At 32.6% G+C, this 21,625-nt stretch overlaps 1 protein-coding gene across 1 annotated transcript; it reads right to left on the bottom strand.

Annotated features, from left to right (window-relative positions):
* Window positions 1–3,118: 3,118 nt before the first annotated feature.
* mnx2b (motor neuron and pancreas homeobox 2b) lies at window positions 3,119–21,342 on the bottom strand. The gene is made up of 3 exons (XM_062069929.1): window positions 20,672–21,342; window positions 11,585–11,742; window positions 3,119–3,502 (listed from the first exon to the last, which is right to left on the bottom strand). Exons 1-3 carry the CDS (start codon window positions 21,279–21,281, stop codon window positions 3,119–3,121), a joined length of 1,152 nt encoding a protein of 383 aa, XP_061925913.1. The 5' UTR covers window positions 21,282–21,342.
* Between the last annotated feature and the right edge of the window lie 283 nt (window positions 21,343–21,625).

Here is a 21,625-nt window from a genome sequence, read left to right as displayed (position 1 = left end):
CCTTATTTTAAAGTAAAATTACTTTATTTTTAGAGTACAATTACCTTATTTTTAGAGTAAAATTACCTTATTTTTAGAATAAAATTACCTTATTTTTTAAAAAAAAACAACCTTATTTTTAGATTAAAATTATCTTATTTTTTAGAATAAAATCACCTCATTTTTAAAGTAAAATTGCTTTATTTTTAGAGTACAATTACCTTATTTTTTGTAAAGTAAAATTACCTTATTTTTAGAGTACAATTATCTTATTTTTTGAGTAAAATTACCTTATTTTTAGAGTAAAATTACCTTATTTTTTAAAGTGAAATTACCTTATTTTTAGAGTAAAATTATCTTATTTTTAGAGTAAAATTACCTTATTTTTAAAGTAAAATTGCCTTATTTTTTAAAGTAAAATTGCCTTATTTTTAAAGTAAAATTACCTTATTTTTAGAGTAAAATTACAGCAATTGAAGTGTAAAATCTACAGTGAATTTAGAGGTTTTGGACATTTCATCTGATTAAGATTCCTGGATTGTCCTTTCAAAGCGATTCTCACCATGTATTATTTAATAAGACAAAACTTTTTCGAAACAGGTTGCATGTTAGAAAAACTCCTTCTGGTTGACCTAAAAACGTCTTTTTAACCCTATGATGCCAAACGTATCAAAAGTGATACATACTGTAAGTTTTGAGCCCTCTATCGTCATGTCATCAGTTTTTTTCACAAGAAGCCTGACGTATCAGATCAGATGCATGCATTACAGGTATAATCCACATGGGGGCAGTAAGTGAATGTCCTGCCAGATGGCCACAAAGTAGAAAGGAGAGATTTTTGAGGAGAAACTTTCTCAAATTTGAAATAATGTGAGAAAATTTAAATTTTTTACTGAGACATCATTTTGAACAGTTAATGTGTTGATGTAATGTGGAATTACTTCATATTTCATCGTATATTTTATAGTAAAACAGTGTTGAAAATGTGTGTATCACATTTGAAACAGCAGGCATAAAAGGTCATTAATTTTAATTTCATTGCAGTCTTTAGATTGTTTTAAATAAACAAATATAATGTTTACATGACACAATATTTACAGTTACAATATTTACTGTATCATTTTGTGGTGTGTTGTCATAATAAATGATAGCTTTCTGATTTTTATGACAGAAAAAATGGTGTGTTTATGATACATAAGTCATGTGATCACACCTGCACAGGTGTGTTTATGATACATAAGTCATGTGATCAGACCTTCACAGGTGTGTTTATAATACATAAGTCATGTGATCAGACCTTCACAGGTGTGTTTATGATACATAAGTCATGTGATCACACCTTCACAGGTGTGTTTATAATACATAAGTCATGTGATCAGACCTTCACAGGTGTGTTTATGATACATAAGTCATGTGATCAGACCTGCACAGGTGTGTTTATGATACATAAGTCATGTGATCACACCTTCACAGGTGTGTTTATGATACATAAGTCATGTGATCACACCTTCACAGGTGTGTTTATGATACATAAGTCATGTGATCACACCTTCACAGGTGTGTTTATGATACATAAGTCATGTGATCAGACCTTCACAGGTGTGTTTATGATACATAAGTCATGTGATCACACCTTCACAGGTGTGTTTATGATACATAAGTCATGTGATCGCACCTTCACAGGTGTGTTTATGATACATAAGTCATGTGATCAGACCTTCACAGGTGTGTTTATGATACATAAGTCATGTGATCAGACCTTCACAGGTGTGTTTATAATACATAAGTCATGTGATCAGACCTTCACAGGTGTGTTTATGATACACGAGTCATGTGATCACACCTTCACAGGTGTGTTTATGATACATAAATCATGTGATCACACCTGCACAGGTGTGTTTATGATACATAAGTCATGTGATCAGACCTTCACAGGTGTGTTTATGATACATAAGTCATGTGATCACACCTTCACAGGTGTGTTTATGATACATAAGTCATGTGATCACACCTTCACAGGTGTGTTTATGATACATAAGTCATGTGATCACACCTTCACAGGTGTGTTTATGATACATAAGTCATGTGATCACACCTTCACAGGTGTGTTTATGATACATAAGTCATGTGATCAGACCTTCACACGTGTGTTTATGATACATAAGTCATGTGATCACACCTGCACAGGTGTGTTTATGATACAAAAGTCATGTGATCACACCTGCACAGGTGTGTTTATGATACATAAGTAATGTGATCACACCTTCACAGGTGTGTTTATGATACATAAGTCATGTGATCACACCTTCACAGGTGTGTTTATGTTACATAAGTCATGTGATCACACCTGCACAGGTGTGTTTATGATACATAAGTCATGTGATCACACCTTCACAGGTGTGTTTATGATACATAAGTCATGTGATCAGACCTTCACAGGTGTGTTTATGATACATAAGTCATGTGATCAGACCTTCACAGGTGTGTTTATGTTACATAAGTCATGTGATCACACCTTCACAGGTGTGTTTATGATACATAAGTCATGTGATCACACCTTCACAGGTGTGTTTATGATACATAAGTCATGTGATCAGACCTTCACAGGTGTGTTTATGATACATAAGTCATGTGATCACACCTGCACAGGTGTGTTTATGATACATAAGTCATGTGATCACACCTGCACAGGTGTGTTTATGATACATAAGTCATGTGATCACACCTTCACAGGTGTGTTTATGATACATAAGTCATGTGATCACACCTTCACAGGTGTGTTTATGATACATAAGTCATGTGATCACACCTTCACAGGTGTGTTTATGTTACATAAGTCATGTGATCACACCTGCACAGGTGTGTTTATGATACATAAGTCATGTGATCACACCTTCACAGGTGTGTTTATGTTACATAAGTCATGTGATCACACCTTCACAGGTGTGTTTATGATACATAAGTCATGTGATCACACCTTCACAGGTGTGTTTATGATACATAAGTCATGTGATCACACCTTCACAGGTGTGTTTATGATACATAAGTCATGTGATCACACCTTCACAGGTGTGTTTATGATACATAAGTCATGTGATCACACCTTCACAGGTGTGTTTATGATACATAAGTCATGTGATCACAGGCCTGCCACCATCTTCCGGTCTCCTCGTCCTGCTTGCACGTCCTCCAGCTCGTCATCAGAAAAAGAGGCGTGTCCATTAAAGGTGACGTCATCACGTTGCAGGAAGTCCATGACGCGCTCACGTCCGTGCACCGGGAAGCCAGGTCGGGTTTCCGCCTCCTCCTCTTCCTCCTCCTCCTCGTCCTCCTCCTCGTCCTCCTCCTCCCCGTCCTCCAAGTCCAGATGCACACCTCCTCCACCTTCTGGGTTCCTTTTGTCCTCGGCTTTGTTGGACGTCTTCCCTCCGCCGGCCTCCGACTGGCCCGCAGAGCCCAGCTGCTCCTTGGCCTTCCGACTGCGTTTCCACTTCATCCTCCGGTTCTGGAACCAGATCTTCACCTGACACACGATACACATTCCATACTTGAGGATTGGCCAACATCTATACTGATGCGATGCGATATCAGCAGGAATCTTACATACACGCTAAAACAAATGTTGGGTTATTTTGGTAACCCAATTTATCGGTTGTGTTAAATTTGTTGTTGGGTTACATTTTTGGGTTATTTTTATAAGGAGTAGCCCATTTTGGGGGTTATAGGACTATTAGTTTGACCCAATTTCTGGGTTTTCAAGGCTACGCACCATTTTTGGGTTATTTTGATAAGGTGTAACCCATTTTGGGGGTCATAGGACTATTTGTTTGACCCAATTTCTGTGTTTTCATGTCTGTGCACCATTTTGGGGTTAATTTTTTATCAGGTGTAACCCATTTTGGGGGTTATAGGACTATTAGTTTGACCCAATTTCAGGGTTTTCAAGGCTACACACCATTTTTTTGGGTTATTTTCATAAGGAGTAACCCATTTTGGGGGTCATAGGACTATTTGTTTGACCCAATTTTTGTGTTTTCATGTCTATGCACCATTTTGGGGTTAATTTTTATCAGGTGTAACCCATTTTGGGGGTTATAGGACTATTAGTTTGACCCAATTTCTGGGTTTTCAAAGCTACGCACCATTGTTTGGGTTATTTTCATAAGGAGTAACCCATTTTGGGGGTTATAGGACTATTTGTTTGACCCAATTTCTGGGTTTTCAAGGCTATGCACCATTTTTGGGTTATTTTTATAAGGAGTAACCCATTTTGGGGGTCATAGGACTATCTGTTTCACCCAAGGTTGGGGTTTTCAAGGCTACACACCATTTTTGGTTATTCTTATACGGAGTAACCCATTTTGGGGGTTATAGGACTATTAGTTTAACCCAATTTTGGGGTTTTCATGGCTACACACCATTTTTGGTTGTTATTTTAAGGAGTAACCCATTTAGGAGGTTATAGGACTATTAGTTTGACCCAATTTCTGGGTTTTCAAGGCTACGCATCGTTTTTGGGTTATTTTTTATAAGGTGTAACCCACTTTGGGGGTTATAGGACTATTAGTTTGACCCAATTTTGGGGTTTTCAAGGCTACGCACCATTTTTGGTTATTCTTATAAGGAGTAACCCATTTTGGGGGTTATAGGACTATTTGTTTGACCCAATTTCTGGGTTTTCATGTCTATGCACCATTTTGGGGTTATTTTTAAAAGGTCTAACCCATTTTGAGGGTTATAGGACTTTTAGTTCGACCCTACTTTTGGGTTTTCAAGGCTATGCACCATTTTTGGTTATTCTTATAAGGAGTAACTCATTTTGGGGGTTATAGGTCTATTTGTTTGACCCAATTTCTGGGTTTTCATGTCTATGCACCATTTTGGGGTTATTTTTAAAAGGTCTAACCCATTTTGAGGGTTATAGGACTATTAGTTTGACCCAATTTTTGGGTTTTCAAGGCTACGCACCATTTTTGGTTATTCTTATAAGGAGTAACTCATTTTGGGGGTTATAGGTCTATTTGTTTGACCCAATTTCTGGGTTTTCATGTCTATGCACCATTTTGGGGTTATTTTTTATAAGGTGTAACCCATTTTGGGGGTCATAGGACTATTTTTTTGCCCCAAGTTTGGGGTTTTCAAGGCTACGCACCATTTTTGGGTTATTTTTATAAGGAGTAACCCATTTTGGGGGTCATAGGACTATTTTTTTGCCCCAAGTTTGGGGTTTTCAAGGCTACGCACCATTTTTGGTTATTCTTATAAGGAGTAACCCATTTTGAGGGTTATAGGACTATTAGTTTGACCCAATTTCTGGGTTTTCAAGGCTACGCACCATTTTTGGTTATTCTTATAAGGAGTAACCCATTTTGAAGGTTATAGGACTATTAGTTTGACCCAATTTTGGGGTTTTCATGGCTACACACCATTTATTTATTATTATTATTTTTTTTAGAGTAACACATTTTTTTTAAATACAAAAAATACCCTTTTTGTTGAAGGGGAGTATAATATGGCGTAATCTCATGAACAGTATTTCTAATCACACATCTTATGTACATGAAATGCCTTTTGAAGAGGAGTAACCCATTTTGGGGGTTATAGTTAGTGTGACCCAATTAATGCATAATTTTGGGTTGTTTTTTCATTGTTAGGCTAGGGCTTTTAAAAAAAAAAAAAAAAAAAAAAATTTCTTTTGAAGGGGAGTATATTATGAAGTAATCTCATTAACATTATTTCTAATCACACATCTTGCAATGAATGCCTTTTAAAGAGGTACTAAATACTTGAACATACTTGTACTATTTGGCAGTGTGAATGTTGGAAAAGTTTTGATCAAGTGAAATGAGTCAAACAGAACAATGGCGGCTAAGAAAAACACTAACATATTTATTATTAATCATCTGGACTGGAATTGTGTCTCTCATTCACAATCCTCATGTAAGTAAGAGTCAATATGTTACTAATTTGCATGTTAATAAGCAACTAATTAATGGTGAATATGTGTTCCCCATACTAAAGTGTTACCATGTTTTCCATATATAAGGCGCACCCACTTTTTGTTGTAAAAATACATATTTTTTTACATACATAAGGTGCACCGGACTAGAAGCTGCAGGTATATACGTTGTAAAATAAATTATTTACGCAAAAATATTTATTTACATACCTTAATTGTTTCCAAACGGTGTCTACAACATGGCAGTAAAGCCATTAACTAAGAGGCTTCCCTCAATAACCTCAGAATTATTGCTTATTAGTAACCCTAACCCTTATATAGTGTCCAAATAACTCTAAATTAAGTCTTTGTTACTTTAATAAGCAACTAATTAATGGTGAATATGTTCCCCATACTAAAGTGTTACCCAAAAAATATATATTTTTACAAAAAATAGTGGGTGTGGCATTTATATGGAAAAATATATATATTTACAACAAAATAGTGGGTGCGCCTTATATATGGAAAATATATATTTTTGCAGCAAAAGTGGGTGCGGCCTATATGTGAAAAAATATACGTATTTACAACAACATAGTGGGTGCGCCTTATATATGGAAAATATATATTTTTGCAGCAAAATAGTGGGTGCGGCCTATATATGGAAAATATACGTATTTACAACAAAATAGTGGGTACGCCTTATATATGGAAAAATATATTTTGCAAATAAATAGTGGGTGGGCCTTATATATGGGAAATATATATTTTTGCAGCAAAAAAGGGTGCGGCTTGTATATGAAAAAATATATTTTTTACAACAAAATAGTGGGTGCGCCTTATATATGGAAAAATATATTTTGCAAATAAATAGTGGGTGCGCCTTATATATGGGAAATATATATTTTTGCAGCAAAAAAGGGTGCGGCTTGTATATGAAAAAATATATTTTTTTGCAACAAAATAGTGGGTGCGCCTTATATATGGAAATATATATATATATTTGCAGCAAAATAGTGGGTGCGGCCTATATATAAATACATATCTGTATTTACAACAAAATAGTGGGTGCGCCTTATATATGGAAAAATATATTTTGCAAATAGATAGTGGGTGCGCCTTATGTATGGAAAATATATATTTTTACAGCAGAATATTGGGTGCGGCTTTATATGAATATTTTTTTTTGCAGCAGCAGAATAGTGTTATATATGGTAAAATATATTTTGCAAATAGATAGTGGGTGCGCCTTATATATGGCAAATATATATATTTTTGCAGCAAAATAGTGGGTGCGGCCTATATATGGAAAAATCTACGTATTTACAACATAGTGGGTGCACCTTTATATATGGAAAATATATATTTTTGCAGCAAAATAGTGGGTGCGGCCTATATGTGGAAAAATATACGTATTTACAACAACATAGTGGGTGCGCCTTATATATGGAAAATATATATTTTTGCAGCAAAATAGTGGGTGCGGCCTATATATGGAAAATATACGTATTTACAACAAAATAGTGGGTACGCCTTATATATGGAAAAATATATTTTGCAAATAAATAGTGGGTGCGCCTTATATATGGGAAATATATATTTTTGCAGCAAAAAAGGGTGCGGCTTGTATATGAAAAAATATATTTTTTTGCAACAAAATAGTGGGTGCGCCTTATATATGGAAAATATATATTTTTTTGCAGCAAAATAGTGGGTTTGGCCTATATATAAATACATATCCGTATTTACAACAAAATAGTGGGTGCGCCTTATATATGGAAAAATATATTTTGCAAATAGATAGTGGGTGCGCCTTATGTATGGAAAATATATATTTTTACAGCAGAATATTGGGTGCGGCTTATATATGATTTTTTTTTTTGCAGCAGAATAGTGTTCTATATGGAAAAATATATTTTGCAAATAGATAGTGGGTGCGCCTTATATATGGCAAATATATATATTTTTGCAGCAAAATAGTGGGTGCGGCCTATATATGGAAAAATCTACGTATTTACAACATAGTGGGTGCACATTTATATATGGAAAATATATATTTTTGCAGCAAAATAGTGGGTGCGCCTTAAATGTGGAAAAATATATTTTGCAAATATATAATGGGTGCGCCTTATACATGGAAAAAATATATATTTTTGCAGCAAAATAGTGGGTGCGGCTTATATATGGAAAAAAATATATTTTTGCAACAAAATTGTGGTTGCGGCTTGTACATGAAAAAATTATTTTTTTTGCAGCAAAATAGTGGGTGCGCCTTAAATATGGAAAAGTATATTTTGCAAATATATAATGGGTGCGCCTTATACATGGAAAATATATATATTTTTGCAGCAACATAGTGGGTGCGGCTTATATATGAAAAAATATATATTTTTGCAACAAAATAGTGGGTGCGGCTTGTATATGAAAAAATATTTTTTTTTGCAACAAAATAGTGGGTGCGCCTTATATATGGAAAAATATATTCTGCAAATAGATAATGGGTGCACCTTATATATGGAAAATATATATATATATATATTTGCAGCAAAATAGTGGGTGCGGCCTATGTATGGAAAAATCTACGTTTTTACAACAAAATAGTGGGTGCGCCTTATATATGGAAAAATATATTTGCAAATAAGTAGTGGGTGCGCCTTATATATGGAAAATATATATTTTTGCAGAAAAATATTGGGTGCGGCTTATATATGAAAAAATGTATATTTTTGCAAGAAAATAGTGGGTGCGGCTTATATATGAATTTTTTTTGCAGGAAAATAGTGGGTGTGGCTTATATATGAAAAAAATAATATTTTTGCAACAAAATAGTGGGTGCGCCTTATATATGGAAAAATATATTTTGAAAATAAGTAGTGGGTGCGCCTTATATATGGAAAATATATATATTTTTGCAGCAAAATATTGGGTGCGGGTTATATATGAAAAAAATTATATTTTTGCAAGAAAATAGTGGGTGCGGCTTATATATGAAAAAAATGTTTGCAGGAAAATAGTGGGTGCGGCTTATATGTGAAAAAAATAATATTTTTGCAACAAAATAGTGGGTGCGCCTTATATATGGAAAAATGTATTTTGAAAATAAGTAGTGGGTGCGCTTTATATATGTAAAATATACATATTTTTGCAGCAAAATATTGGGTGCGGCTTATATATGAAAAAATGTATATTTTTGCAAGAGAATAGTGGGTGCGGCTTATATATGAAAAACATGTTTGCAGGAAAATAGTGGGTGCGGCTTATATATGAAAAAAATAATATTTTTGCAACAAAATAGTGGGTGCGCCTTATATATGGAAAAATATATTTTGCAAATAGGTAGTGGGTGCGCCTTATATATGGAAAATATATATTTTTGCAGCAAAATAGTGGGTGCGGCCTATATATGGAAAATATACGTATTTACAACAAAATAGTGGGTACGCCTTATATATGGAAAAATATATTTTGCAAATAAATAGTGGGTGCGCCTTATATATGGGAAATATATATTTTTGCAGCAAAAAAGGGTGCGGCTTGTATATGAAAAAATATATTTTTTTGCAACAAAATAGTGGGTGCGCCTTATATATGGAAAATATATATTTTTTTGCAGCAAAATAGTGGGTTTGGCCTATATATAAATACATATCCGTATTTACAACAAAATAGTGGGTGCGCCTTATATATGGAAAAATATATTTTGCAAATAGATAGTGGGTGCGCCTTATGTATGGAAAATATATATTTTTACAGCAGAATATTGGGTGCGGCTTATATATGATTTTTTTTTTTGCAGCAGAATAGTGTTCTATATGGAAAAATATATTTTGCAAATAGATAGTGGGTGCGCCTTATATATGGCAAATATATATATTTTTGCAGCAAAATAGTGGGTGCGGCCTATATATGGAAAAATCTACGTATTTACAACATAGTGGGTGCACATTTATATATGGAAAATATATATTTTTGCAGCAAAATAGTGGGTGCGCCTTAAATGTGGAAAAATATATTTTGCAAATATATAATGGGTGCGCCTTATACATGGAAAAAATATATATTTTTGCAGCAAAATAGTGGGTGCGGCTTATATATGGAAAAAAATATATTTTTGCAACAAAATTGTGGTTGCGGCTTGTATATGAAAAAATTATTTTTTTTGCAGCAAAATAGTGGGTGCGCCTTAAATATGGAAAAGTATATTTTGCAAATATATAATGGGTGCGCCTTATACATGGAAAATATATATATTTTTGCAGCAACATAGTGGGTGCGGCTTGTATATGAAAAAATATATATTTTTGCAACAAAATAGTGGGTGCGGCTTGTATATGAAAAAATATTTTTTTTTGCAACAAAATAGTGGGTGCGCCTTATATATGGAAAAATATATTCTGCAAATAGATAATGGGTGCACCTTATATATGGAAAATATATATATATATATTTGCAGCAAAATAGTGGGTGCGGCCTATGTATGGAAAAATCTACGTTTTTACAACAAAATAGTGGGTGCGCCTTATATATGGAAAAATATATTTGCAAATAAGTAGTGGGTGCGCCTTATATATGGAAAATATATATTTTTGCAGAAAAATATTGGGTGCGGCTTATATATGAAAAAATGTATATTTTTGCAAGAAAATAGTGGGTGCGGCTTATATATGAATTTTTTTTGCAGGAAAATAGTGGGTGTGGCTTATATATGAAAAAAATAATATTTTTGCAACAAAATAGTGGGTGCGCCTTATATATGGAAAAATATATTTTGAAAATAAGTAGTGGGTGCGCCTTATATATGGAAAATATATATTTTTTGCAGCAAAATATTGGGTGCGGGTTATATATGAAAAAAATTATATTTTTGCAAGAAAATAGTGGGTGCGGCTTATATATGAAAAAAATGTTTGCAGGAAAATAGTGGGTGCGGCTTATATGTGAAAAAAATAATATTTTTGCAACAAAATAGTGGGTGCGCCTTATATATGGAAAAATATATTTTGAAAATAAGTAGTGGGTGCGCTTTATATATGTAAAATATACATATTTTTGCAGCAAAATATTGGGTGCGGCTTATATATGAAAAAATGTATATTTTTGCAAGAGAATAGTGGGTGCGGCTTATATATGAAAAAAATGTTTGCAGGAAAATAGTGGGTGCGGCTTATATATGAAAAAAATAATATTTTTGCAACAAAATAGTGGGTGCGCCTTATATATGGAAAAATATATTTTGCAAATAGGTAGTGGGTGCGCCTTATATATGGAAAATATATATTTTTGCAGCAAAATATTGGGTGCGGCTTATATATGAAAAAATTTATAATTTTGCAAGAAAATAGTGGGTGCGGCTTACATATGAAAAAAATGTTTGCAAGAAAATAGTGGGTGCGGCTTATATATGAAAAAAATAATATTTTTGCAAGAAAATAGTGGGTGCGGCTTGTATATGAAAAAAAATATATTTTTGCAACAAAATAGTGGGTGCGCCTTATATACCAGTGCGCTCTATAGTCCAGAAAATATGTGTTTTCATCATTTTTATGCCGAAATATCAAAATGGCCTCTGCATACTTGGACTTTCCGTAATTTGGCCCTTGGTGGAAAAGGTTTGGACCTCCCGGTCTATATGAGAGCCTTTGTAGACCTTGGCAAAAGGAGTCTCACCTGGGTCTCAGTCAGCATGAGGGACGTGGCCACCTCGAAGCGCTTGGGTCTGGACAGGTACTTGTTGACCTTGAACTGGTTCTCCAGCTCCAGCAGCTGCTGGCTGGTGAAGGCGGTGCGAGGCCGGCGACATTTCCCCAGCAGACCCGACTGAGGTCCTGCAGGAGACAAACAGCCAATAATTCATGACTCATCATTTTCTTTAGCACATCACATATCATCCTTTCACAGGCCCTGTTTACTTCCTGTTATTGTTGTCCTGCAATCCTTCATCTTGATGCTTTTACTTCACTTCTGACAGGAGACACTTTCAGGCCAGATGCTGACGCCAACAAACAGGAAGTTTAATATCGTTTAGCACAGGCCTGTCCAAACTGAAAAATAAAAGCGTTTTGATATTTTTCTTTCTCAAAACCAAATTAATATAGAGATTTTTTTAACCTTTAGGGCTGCGCTCAAGGTTTCAGTCGTAGAAATTGTGAAAAAGAAGTCATACATTCAACTTCAGATTTATTTGCTGATATAAATATGTTTTATGTTTATGCTATTTTTGTTCAAGAAAACCCCAAAACACAAAATATGCAATATTTTCCCCCAAAAATATCTTAAAGTGGAATATTTGATGTGAAGTAACTGTAGCCCTAAATATGTCAATAATTCATAACAACGTTGATTTTGATTCATTATTTTTTTTTTAAACAATAAGAGTTAAAAAAAAAAAAAAAGGAATATAACCAAAATTCTCAGGGATCCCAAAAAATGTTAAAAATAAGTCATACATTATTATTATTATTTTTATTTTTTTACTTTCAATACTTAAATTACTGGATCAAATTCAGGTCTATCCATCAATTATAAGTTTAATTTTTTTTTCAATCTTATTTGTTTGTTTTATGCAGTTTTTGTAAAAAAAATATTTTTTTATATGTCGAATACACAAAAGATGCAATATTTCCCCCCAATTTTTTTTTACAAAAGGTAATATTTGATGTGAAGTAACTCCAGCCTTCAATATGTCAATAATTCATAACAACATTGATTTTGATTCATTATTATTTTTTGAGCAGTAAGAGTTAAAAAACTAACAAAAAAAAAAAGGAATTCAACCAAAAATTCTAAGGGACCCAAAAAAGTGTTAAAAATAAGTCATACATTATTATTATTATTTTAATTTTTTTACTTTCAATACTTAAATTACTGGATCAAATTCAGGTCTATCCATCAATTATAAGTTGAATTTTTTTTCAATCTTATTTGTTTGTTTTATGCAGTTTTTGTAAAAAAAATATTTTTTTATATGTCAAATACACAAAAGATGCAATATTTCCCCCCAATTTTTTTTCCAAAAGGAAATATTTGATGTGAAGTAACTCCAGCCTTCAATATGTCAATAATTCATAACAACATTGATTTTCATTCATTATTATTTTTTGAGCAGTAAGAGTTAAAAAACTAACAAACAAAAAAAGGAATTCAACCAAAAATTCTAAGGGACCCAAAAAAGTGTTAAAAATAAGTCATACATTATTATTATTATTTTTATTTTTTTACTTTCAATACTTAAATTACTGGATCAAATTCAGGTCTATCCATCAATTATAAGTTTAATTTTTTTTCAATCTTATTTGTTTGTTTTATGCAGTTTTTGTAAAAAAAAATATTTTTTATATGTCAAATACACAAAAGATGCAATGTTTCCCCCCAATTTTTTCCCCAAACGGTAATATTTGATGTGAAGTAACTCCAGCCTTCAATATGTCAATAATTCATAACAACATTGATTTTGATTCATTATTATTTTTCGAGCAGTAAGAGTTGAAAAACTAACACAAAAAAAAGAAATTCAACCAAAAATTCTAAGGGACCCAAAAAAGTGTTAAAAATAAGTCATATATTAATATTATTTTTATTTTTTACTTTTTATTTTTTACTTTCAACGCCTAAATTACTAGATGAAATTCAGGTCTATCCATCAATTATAACTTTTTATAATTGATTAAAAGAAAAGAAAATTAAATATATAATATAATATATATTAAATTATATATATATATATATATATATATATATATATATATATATATATATATATATATATACATATATACATATATATATACATATATACATATATATATATATATATATATATATATATATATATATATATATATATATATATATATATATATATATATATATATATATATATATATATATATATATATATATATATATATATATATATATATATATATATATATATATATATAAAAATTGAAAAAAAACCCAAAACTTGTAGTTGATGGATAGACCTGAATTTGATCTGGTAATATATATACAACCCCCGTTTCCAAATGAGTTGGGAAATTGTGTTAGATGTAAATATAAACGGAATACAATGATTTGCAAATCCTTTTCAACCCATATTCAATTAAATGCACTACAAAGACAACATATTTGATGTTCAAACTCATAAACGTAATTTTTTTTTTGCAAATAATAATGAACTTAGAATTTCATGGCTGCAACACGTGCCAAAGTAGTTGTGAAAGGGCATGTTCACCACTGTGTTACATGGCCTTTCCTTTTAACAACACTCAGTAAACGATTGGGAACTGAGGAAACTAATTGTTGAAGCTTTGAAAGTGGAATTCTTTCCCATTCTTGTTTTATGTAGAGCTTCAGTGGTTCAACAGTCCGGGGTCTCCGCTGTCCTATTTTAGGCTTCATAATGCGCCACACATTTTCCATGGGAGACAGGTCTGGACTGCAGGCGGGCCAGGAAAGTACCCGCACTCTTTTTTTACGAAGCCACGCTGTTGTAAAACGTGCTGAATGTGGCTTGGCATTGTCTTGCTGAAATAAGCAGGGGCGTCCATGAAAAAGACGGCGCTTAGATGGCAGCATATGTTGTTCCAAAACCTTTATGTACCTTTCTGCATTAATGGTGCCTTCACAGATGTGTAAGTTACCCATGTCTTGGCCACTAATACACCCCCATACCATCACATATGCTGGCTTTTACACTTTGCGTGGATAACAGTCTGGATGGTTCGCTTCCCCTTTGGTCCGGATGACACGATGTCGAATATTTCCAAAAACAATTAGAAATGTGGACTCGTCAGACCACAGAACACTTTTCCACTTTGCATGAGTCCATCTTAGATGATCTCGGGCCCAGAGAAGCCGGCGGCGTTTCTGGGTGTTGTTGATAAATGGCTTTGGCTTTGCATAGTAGAGCTTTAACTTGCACTTACAGATGTAGCGACCAACTGTAGTTACTGACAGTGGTTTTCTGAAGTGTTCCTGAGCCCATGTGGTGATATCCTTTAGAGATTGATGTCGGTTTTTGATACAGTGCCGTCTGAGGGATGGAAGGTCACGTTCATTCAATGTTGGTTTCCGGCCATGCTGCTTACGTGGAGTGATTTCTCCAGATTCTCTGAACCTTTTGATGATATTATGGAGCGTAGATGTTGAAATCCCTACATTTCTTGCAATTGCACTTTGAGAAAGGTTGTTCTTAAACTGTTTGACTATTTGCTCACGCAGTTGTGGACAAAGTGGTGTACCTCGCCTCATCCTTTCTTGTGAAACACTGAGCATTTTTTAGGAAGCTGTTTTTAAACCCAATCATGGCACCCACCTGTTCCCAATTAGCCTGCACACCTGTGGGATGTTCCAAATAAGTGTTTGATGAGCATTCCTCAACTTTATCAGTATTTATTGCCACCTTTCCCAACTTATTTGTCACGTGTTGCTGCCATCAAATTATAAAGTTAATGATTATTTGCAAAAAAAAAATAAAGTTTATGAGTTTGAACATCAAATATGTTGTCTTTGTAGCATATTCAACTGAATATGGCTTGAAAAGGATTTGCAAATCATTGTATTCTGTTTATATTTACATCTAACACCATTTACCAACTCATATGGAAACGGGGTTTGTGTGTATATATATATATATATATATATATATATATATATATATATATATATATATATATATATATATATATATATGAAATTGTGTGATGTATTATGATGTAAATGTGTTCATGTTCGAAATAAACTAAAAGAAAGAAAAGAAAGAAAGAAAATATATATATATATATATATATATATATATATATATACACATACATATATATATATATATATATGTATGTATGTATAAATATATATATATATATATATATATATATATATATATATATATATATATATATATATATATATATATATATATATATATATATATATATATATATATATATATATATATATATATATATATATATATATATATATGTCAAACACACAAAATATGCAACATTTCCCAAAAAATATTTCAAAGTGGAATATTGATGTGAAGTATTATTTTTTGAGCAATAAAAGTTTTAATAAATAAATAAATACAATTCACCAAAATTCACAGGGATCCAAAAGGGCCCCCAGTCATAAAAGTGTTAAACATAAGTCAGACATTATTATTTTATTTTTATTTTTATACTTTCACCGCCTGAATTACGAGACCAAATTCAGGTCTATTCGAAAGCATACTTTTTTTAATATGTCAAACACAAAACATTAGAGATGTCCGATAATATCGGTCTGCCGATATTATCGGCCGATAAATGCGTTAAAATGTAATATCGGAAATTATCGGTATCGTTTTTTTTATTATCAGTATCGTTTTTAATTTTTTTAATTTTTTTTTATTTTTATTAAATCCACATAAAAAACACAAGATACACTTACAATTAGTGCACCAAGCCAAAAAACCTCCCTCCCCCATTTACACTCATTCACACAAAAGGGTTGTTTCTTTCTGTTATTAATATTCTGGTTCCTACATTATATATCAATATATATCAATACAGTCTGCAAGGGATACAGTCCGTAAGCATTATACATCAATATATATCAATACAGTCTGCAAGGGATACAGTCCGTAAGCACACATGATTGTGCGTGCTGCTGCTCCACTAATAGTACTAACCTTTAACAGTTAATTTTACAAGTTTTCATTAATTACTAGTTTCTATGTAACTGTTTTTATATTGTTTTACTTTCTTTTTTATTCAAGAAAATGTTTTTAATTTATTTATCTTATTTTATTTGATTCATTTTTTAAAAAAGTACCTTATCTTCACCATACCTGGTTGTCCAAATTAGGCATAATAATGTGTTAATTCCACGACTGTATATATCGGTTGATATCGGTATCGGTTGATATCGGTATCGGTAATTAAAGAGTTGGACAATATCGGCATATCGAATATCGGCAAAAAGCCATTATCGGACATCCCTACAAAATATGCAATATTTCCCTCCAAAAAACATGTCAAAGTGTAATATTTGATGTGACGTAATTGGAAGCTTAAATAAGTCAATAATTCATAATAACATTGATTTTGATTCATTATTATTTTTGGAGCAATGACAGTTTTAAAGAAAACAAACAAACATGGCAACTTTGTGTTATTAGTCAACATTGCAACTTTTTCTTGTCACATTTCACCTGTTTGCTCTTTTATTCCCCCTTTTATGTACTTTTGTAATACTTTTTTTTTTACAATGTGCTGTTAAAAAATGAGCTGCGGGCCACAAATGTCCCCCGGGGGCCACACTTTGCACACCCCTAGTTAGCAGACACACGTGACCTCTTTGCTCACTTTATAGTTGAGGGGGGGAATAAAAGCCATAAAATCCCATCACGCCATTAACTTGATGAAAATTCAATGGCGGCGTTGGGCTTTTATGGATGAACTCGGCTGCGTCTCAGGCGTTTGTTGGTACTTTCTTTGTCTCGCAAACACGCCTCGCAGCGGCTTGTCCTTTATAGACAAAGCGGGGGGAAGAAAATATGGCTGCCTTCCTTCTAGGCGTGATCTACGCAACGGGCGACCCGAAAGAAGCGCATGAAAAAGAAAAATGAATGACTGACAGTACGCTTCATATGATATTTTGCAGCAAACTTGCTCCTAGCCCCTTCCTGCTCTGGCACTGATAAGAATGTCATTGCAAATGTCCCTAAACACTTGCACGGTGCATCGTTATCTTTATCTCCATGTTGGAAAGTTTGCAAATTCATATTTTTTATCACGTTCAATTTGTTATTTTGCATTAAAAAAAAATGTCCCATTATTCAGTTTCAGTACAAAACCTCAAATTACATTCAAGTTTGATTGAAAAAATCTTTCGATATGAAGAAAAACAGTGACTTTGTAATTTGGGGGGGCCTCCAAATAAAATTCTGCTCAGGGCCCCAACAATACTCATTAAGTGCAAATTGTAACTAGTAATATAGACTATAATTGCGTTTTAGGTAGAGAACGTGCTGCGTGTAGGGCCCAAACATCTGTGGGGGCCCCCGTTTTGCGGAAAGAGACGTGTGTAACGTGGATTATTGAAATATTCATACAGCCGTCACTGATAAGAACGTGATTGTCCCTTGTGCAGCTCCTACTGTGTGTGGCCCCCACGTCTCAACAATGTCTCAACATATGTTACTTTGCACTTTCAAATATTATTATTCAACATTAATTTGTTCTAGGACAAAACATTAATCAAATGTATTTAAAAAGTATCAAAATCATTTTCACAAAAAAAAAATCTGCCTAGGGCCCTAATTTAGCCAGGTGTGGCCCTGCTTGTAAATGACTTATTAATCAACTGATGACAATCTGATATTAATTAAATGATGAAATTCCGTATTTGCGTGGGAATCTTCACAATGAAGTCACTTTAAACTACAATATAAGTCTTGGAAATATTATTAGTTTTTTTAATAAGTGAAAGTTTTACATAAATAAAGTGCACAAATTACTTTTAATATAGGGGCCCCTCTAAATAGAATTTTGTTTAGGGCCCCAATGAAGCTATGGGCGGCCCTGGTTGTCAATAACAGTTCTTACATAATATTAATAATAAGGCAATATTAATAAAACAATATTAATGCAGCTGAGATAGGATCCAGCACCCCCCCCCCCCCCCCCCTCTCCACGACTCTGAAAGGGACAAGCGGTAGGAAATGGATGGATGGATGATTACACAATATTAATAAGACCATATTAATAGCATAATATTAATAAGACAATATAACAGAATAATAACAATAATGCAATATTAATAATACAATATTGACAAGTAAATAATAATAAGATGATAATAATAACATAATATTAGTAAGACAATATTAATAACATAATATTAATAACATAATATTAATAATGTAATATTAATACGACAATATTAATAAGATCACATTAATAGTATAATATTAATAGGACAATATTATAACATAATAATAATAATAATAGTAATACAATACTAACAATACAATATTAATAAGATAATATTATCCATCCATCCATTTTCTACCGCTTGTCCTTATAATACAATATTTACAAGACAATATTAATAAGATCATAATATTAGCATAAAATTAGTAAAACAACATTATAACAGAATAATAATAATAATAATATTAATATACAAGATGAATAATGCAATATTATTAATACAAGATTAATAGGACAATACTAATAATACAATATTAGTAAGACTATATTAATAACACAATAATAAAAAGACACTATTAGTAAGACAAAATTAATAACATAACATTAAAAAGACACAATTAGTAAGACAATATTAATAACATAATATTAAAAAGACACTATTATTAAGACAATATTAATAACGTAATATTAAAAAGACACTATTAGTAAGGCAATATTAATAACATAATATTACAAAGACACTATTATTAAGACAATATTAATAACATAATATTAAAAAGACACTATTAGTAAGGCAATATTAATAACATAATATTAAAAAGACACGATTAGTAAGACAATATTAATAACATATCATTACAAAGACACTATTAGTAAGACAATATTAATAACATAATATTAAAAAGACACTATTAGTAAGACAATATTAATAACATAATATTAAAAAGACACTATTAGTAAGACAATATTAATAACATAATATTAAAAAGACACAATTAGTAAGACAATATTAATAACATAATATTAAAAAGACACTATTAGTAAGACAATATTAATAACATAATGTTAAAAAGACACAATTAGTAAGACAATATTAATAAAATAATATTAAAAAGACACAATTAGTAAGACAATATTAATAAAATAATATTAAAAATACACTATTAGTAAGACAATATTAATAACATATAATTAAAAAGACACTATTAGTAGGACAATATTAATAACATAACATTAAAAAGACACTATTAGTAAGACAATATTAATAACATAATGTTAAAAAGACACTATTAATAAGACAATATTAATAACATAACATTAAAAAGACACAATTAGTAAGACAATATTAATAACATAATATTAAAAAGACACTATCATTAAGACAATATTATTAACATAATATTAAAAAGACACAATTAGTAAGACAATATTAATAACATAATATTACAAAGACACTATTATTAAGACAATATTAATAACATAATATTAAAAAGACACTATTAGTAAGGCAATATTAATAACATAATGTTAAAAAGACACAATTAGTAAGACAATATTAATAAAATAATATTAAAAAGACACAATTAGTAAGACAATATTAATAAAATAATATTAAAAATACACTATTAGTAAGACAATATTAATAACATATAATTAAAAAGACACTATTAGTAGGACAATATTAATAACATAACATTAAAAAGACACTATTAGTAAGACAATATTAATAACATAATATTAAAAAGACATTATTAGTAAGACAATATTAATAACATAATATTAAAAAGACACTATTATTAAGACAATATTAATAACATAACGTTAAAAAGACACAATTAGTAAGACAATATTAACATGAAAAAGACACTATTAGTAAGACAATATTAATAACATAATATTAAAAAGACACAATTAGTAAGACAATATTAACATTAAAAAGACACTATTAGTAAGACAATATTAATAACATAATATTAAAAAGACACAATTAGTAAGACAATATTAACATTAAAAAGACACAATTAGTAAGACAATATTAACATGAAAAAGACAATACCATAGTCGGGCAGTCTGGGCACCATGATGCCAGCTCGGATCCAGTGCTCCAGGGGCAGCGAGCTCGCCATGGCCGCCTTCAGGTGCTCGGGGTAGGCGTGGGAGAGGTGCGTGAAGCCGGTGTAGGCGAAGGCGGGATGCTGGCCTCCCAGGGCGGACAGCGGGTACATGGCGGGCGGGTACATGGCCGGGATGGCGGCCTGGGGCAGCGAGGTGAGGCCATGATGGTGATGGTGATGGTGATGGTGACCCACACCCAGCACGGAGGCTTTGGGAATGATGCCCGCGTGGAGCTGCGGGGCGGCCCGCGGGGAAGGCGTGTCCCCACGGCGGGACGACACGGGGCTCCCCGCCGGGCTGTCGCTGCTCAGTCCCGGGGACACGTCGCGGCTCGCTCGGCTCGTCTCGTCCGCGAGTAAAGCGTCGATTCGGAAGTTTTTGGACTTCTCCATGACCAAGTTGCAAGACGGAAGTGAAGCAAAGATACAAACATGAAATAGAAGACAAGTTGGAAGAGGAAGTGAAGCAAAGATGAAATATAAGACAAGTTGTGAAGCAAAGATGAAATATAAGACAAGTTGTGAAGCAAAGATGAAATATAAGACAATCATTTCCCGCCTGGAACTATTTCTTTAGTCTTTCACCTCCGCGTGGCCACACCGGCACGCCCCGCCCCTCACGCCGGAAGTGGCGTGTGATTGGTTGGAGCTCTGCGCGGCTCTGACAGCCTTAATCAGCTAATTACTTCCTGTTTACCCCCCAGAGAGCTTTGTGAGTGACGTCATGACAGCAAACACCACATTTGGGGTTTGATTACTCACTCATTGTAACTCCTTGTTACTCCTGGTTACTCATTTGTTACTCCTGGTTACTCATTGTTACTCCTGGTTACTCCTTGTTACTCCTGGTTACTCATGGTTACTCCTGGTTACTCATTGTTACTCATTGTTACTCC

Source organism: Entelurus aequoreus, linkage group LG02 (assembly GCF_033978785.1).
Source record: "Entelurus aequoreus isolate RoL-2023_Sb linkage group LG02, RoL_Eaeq_v1.1, whole genome shotgun sequence".
Classification (NCBI taxonomy): Eukaryota; Metazoa; Chordata; class Actinopteri; order Syngnathiformes; family Syngnathidae; genus Entelurus; species Entelurus aequoreus.
Note: the sequence above shows the minus strand (reverse complement) of the source record. Positions and strands in the feature narration are given on the sequence as shown.

What these genes read in the sequence shown, in the direction of transcription:
- mnx2b (XM_062069929.1), bottom strand. Translation starts at nt 21,281, where the DNA reads ATGATTGTCTTATATTTCATCTTTGCTTCACAACTTGTCTTATATTTC. An exon ending in GCCCAGACTGCCCGACTATG is followed by an intron (nt 11,743 to 20,671) that starts GTATTGTCTTTT and finishes TGTCTCCTGCAG; the next exon opens with GACCTCAGTCGGGTCTGCTG. An exon ending in TCATGCTGACTGAGACCCAG is followed by an intron (nt 3,503 to 11,584) that starts GTGAGACTCCTT and finishes ATCGTGTGTCAG; the next exon opens with GTGAAGATCTGGTTCCAGAA.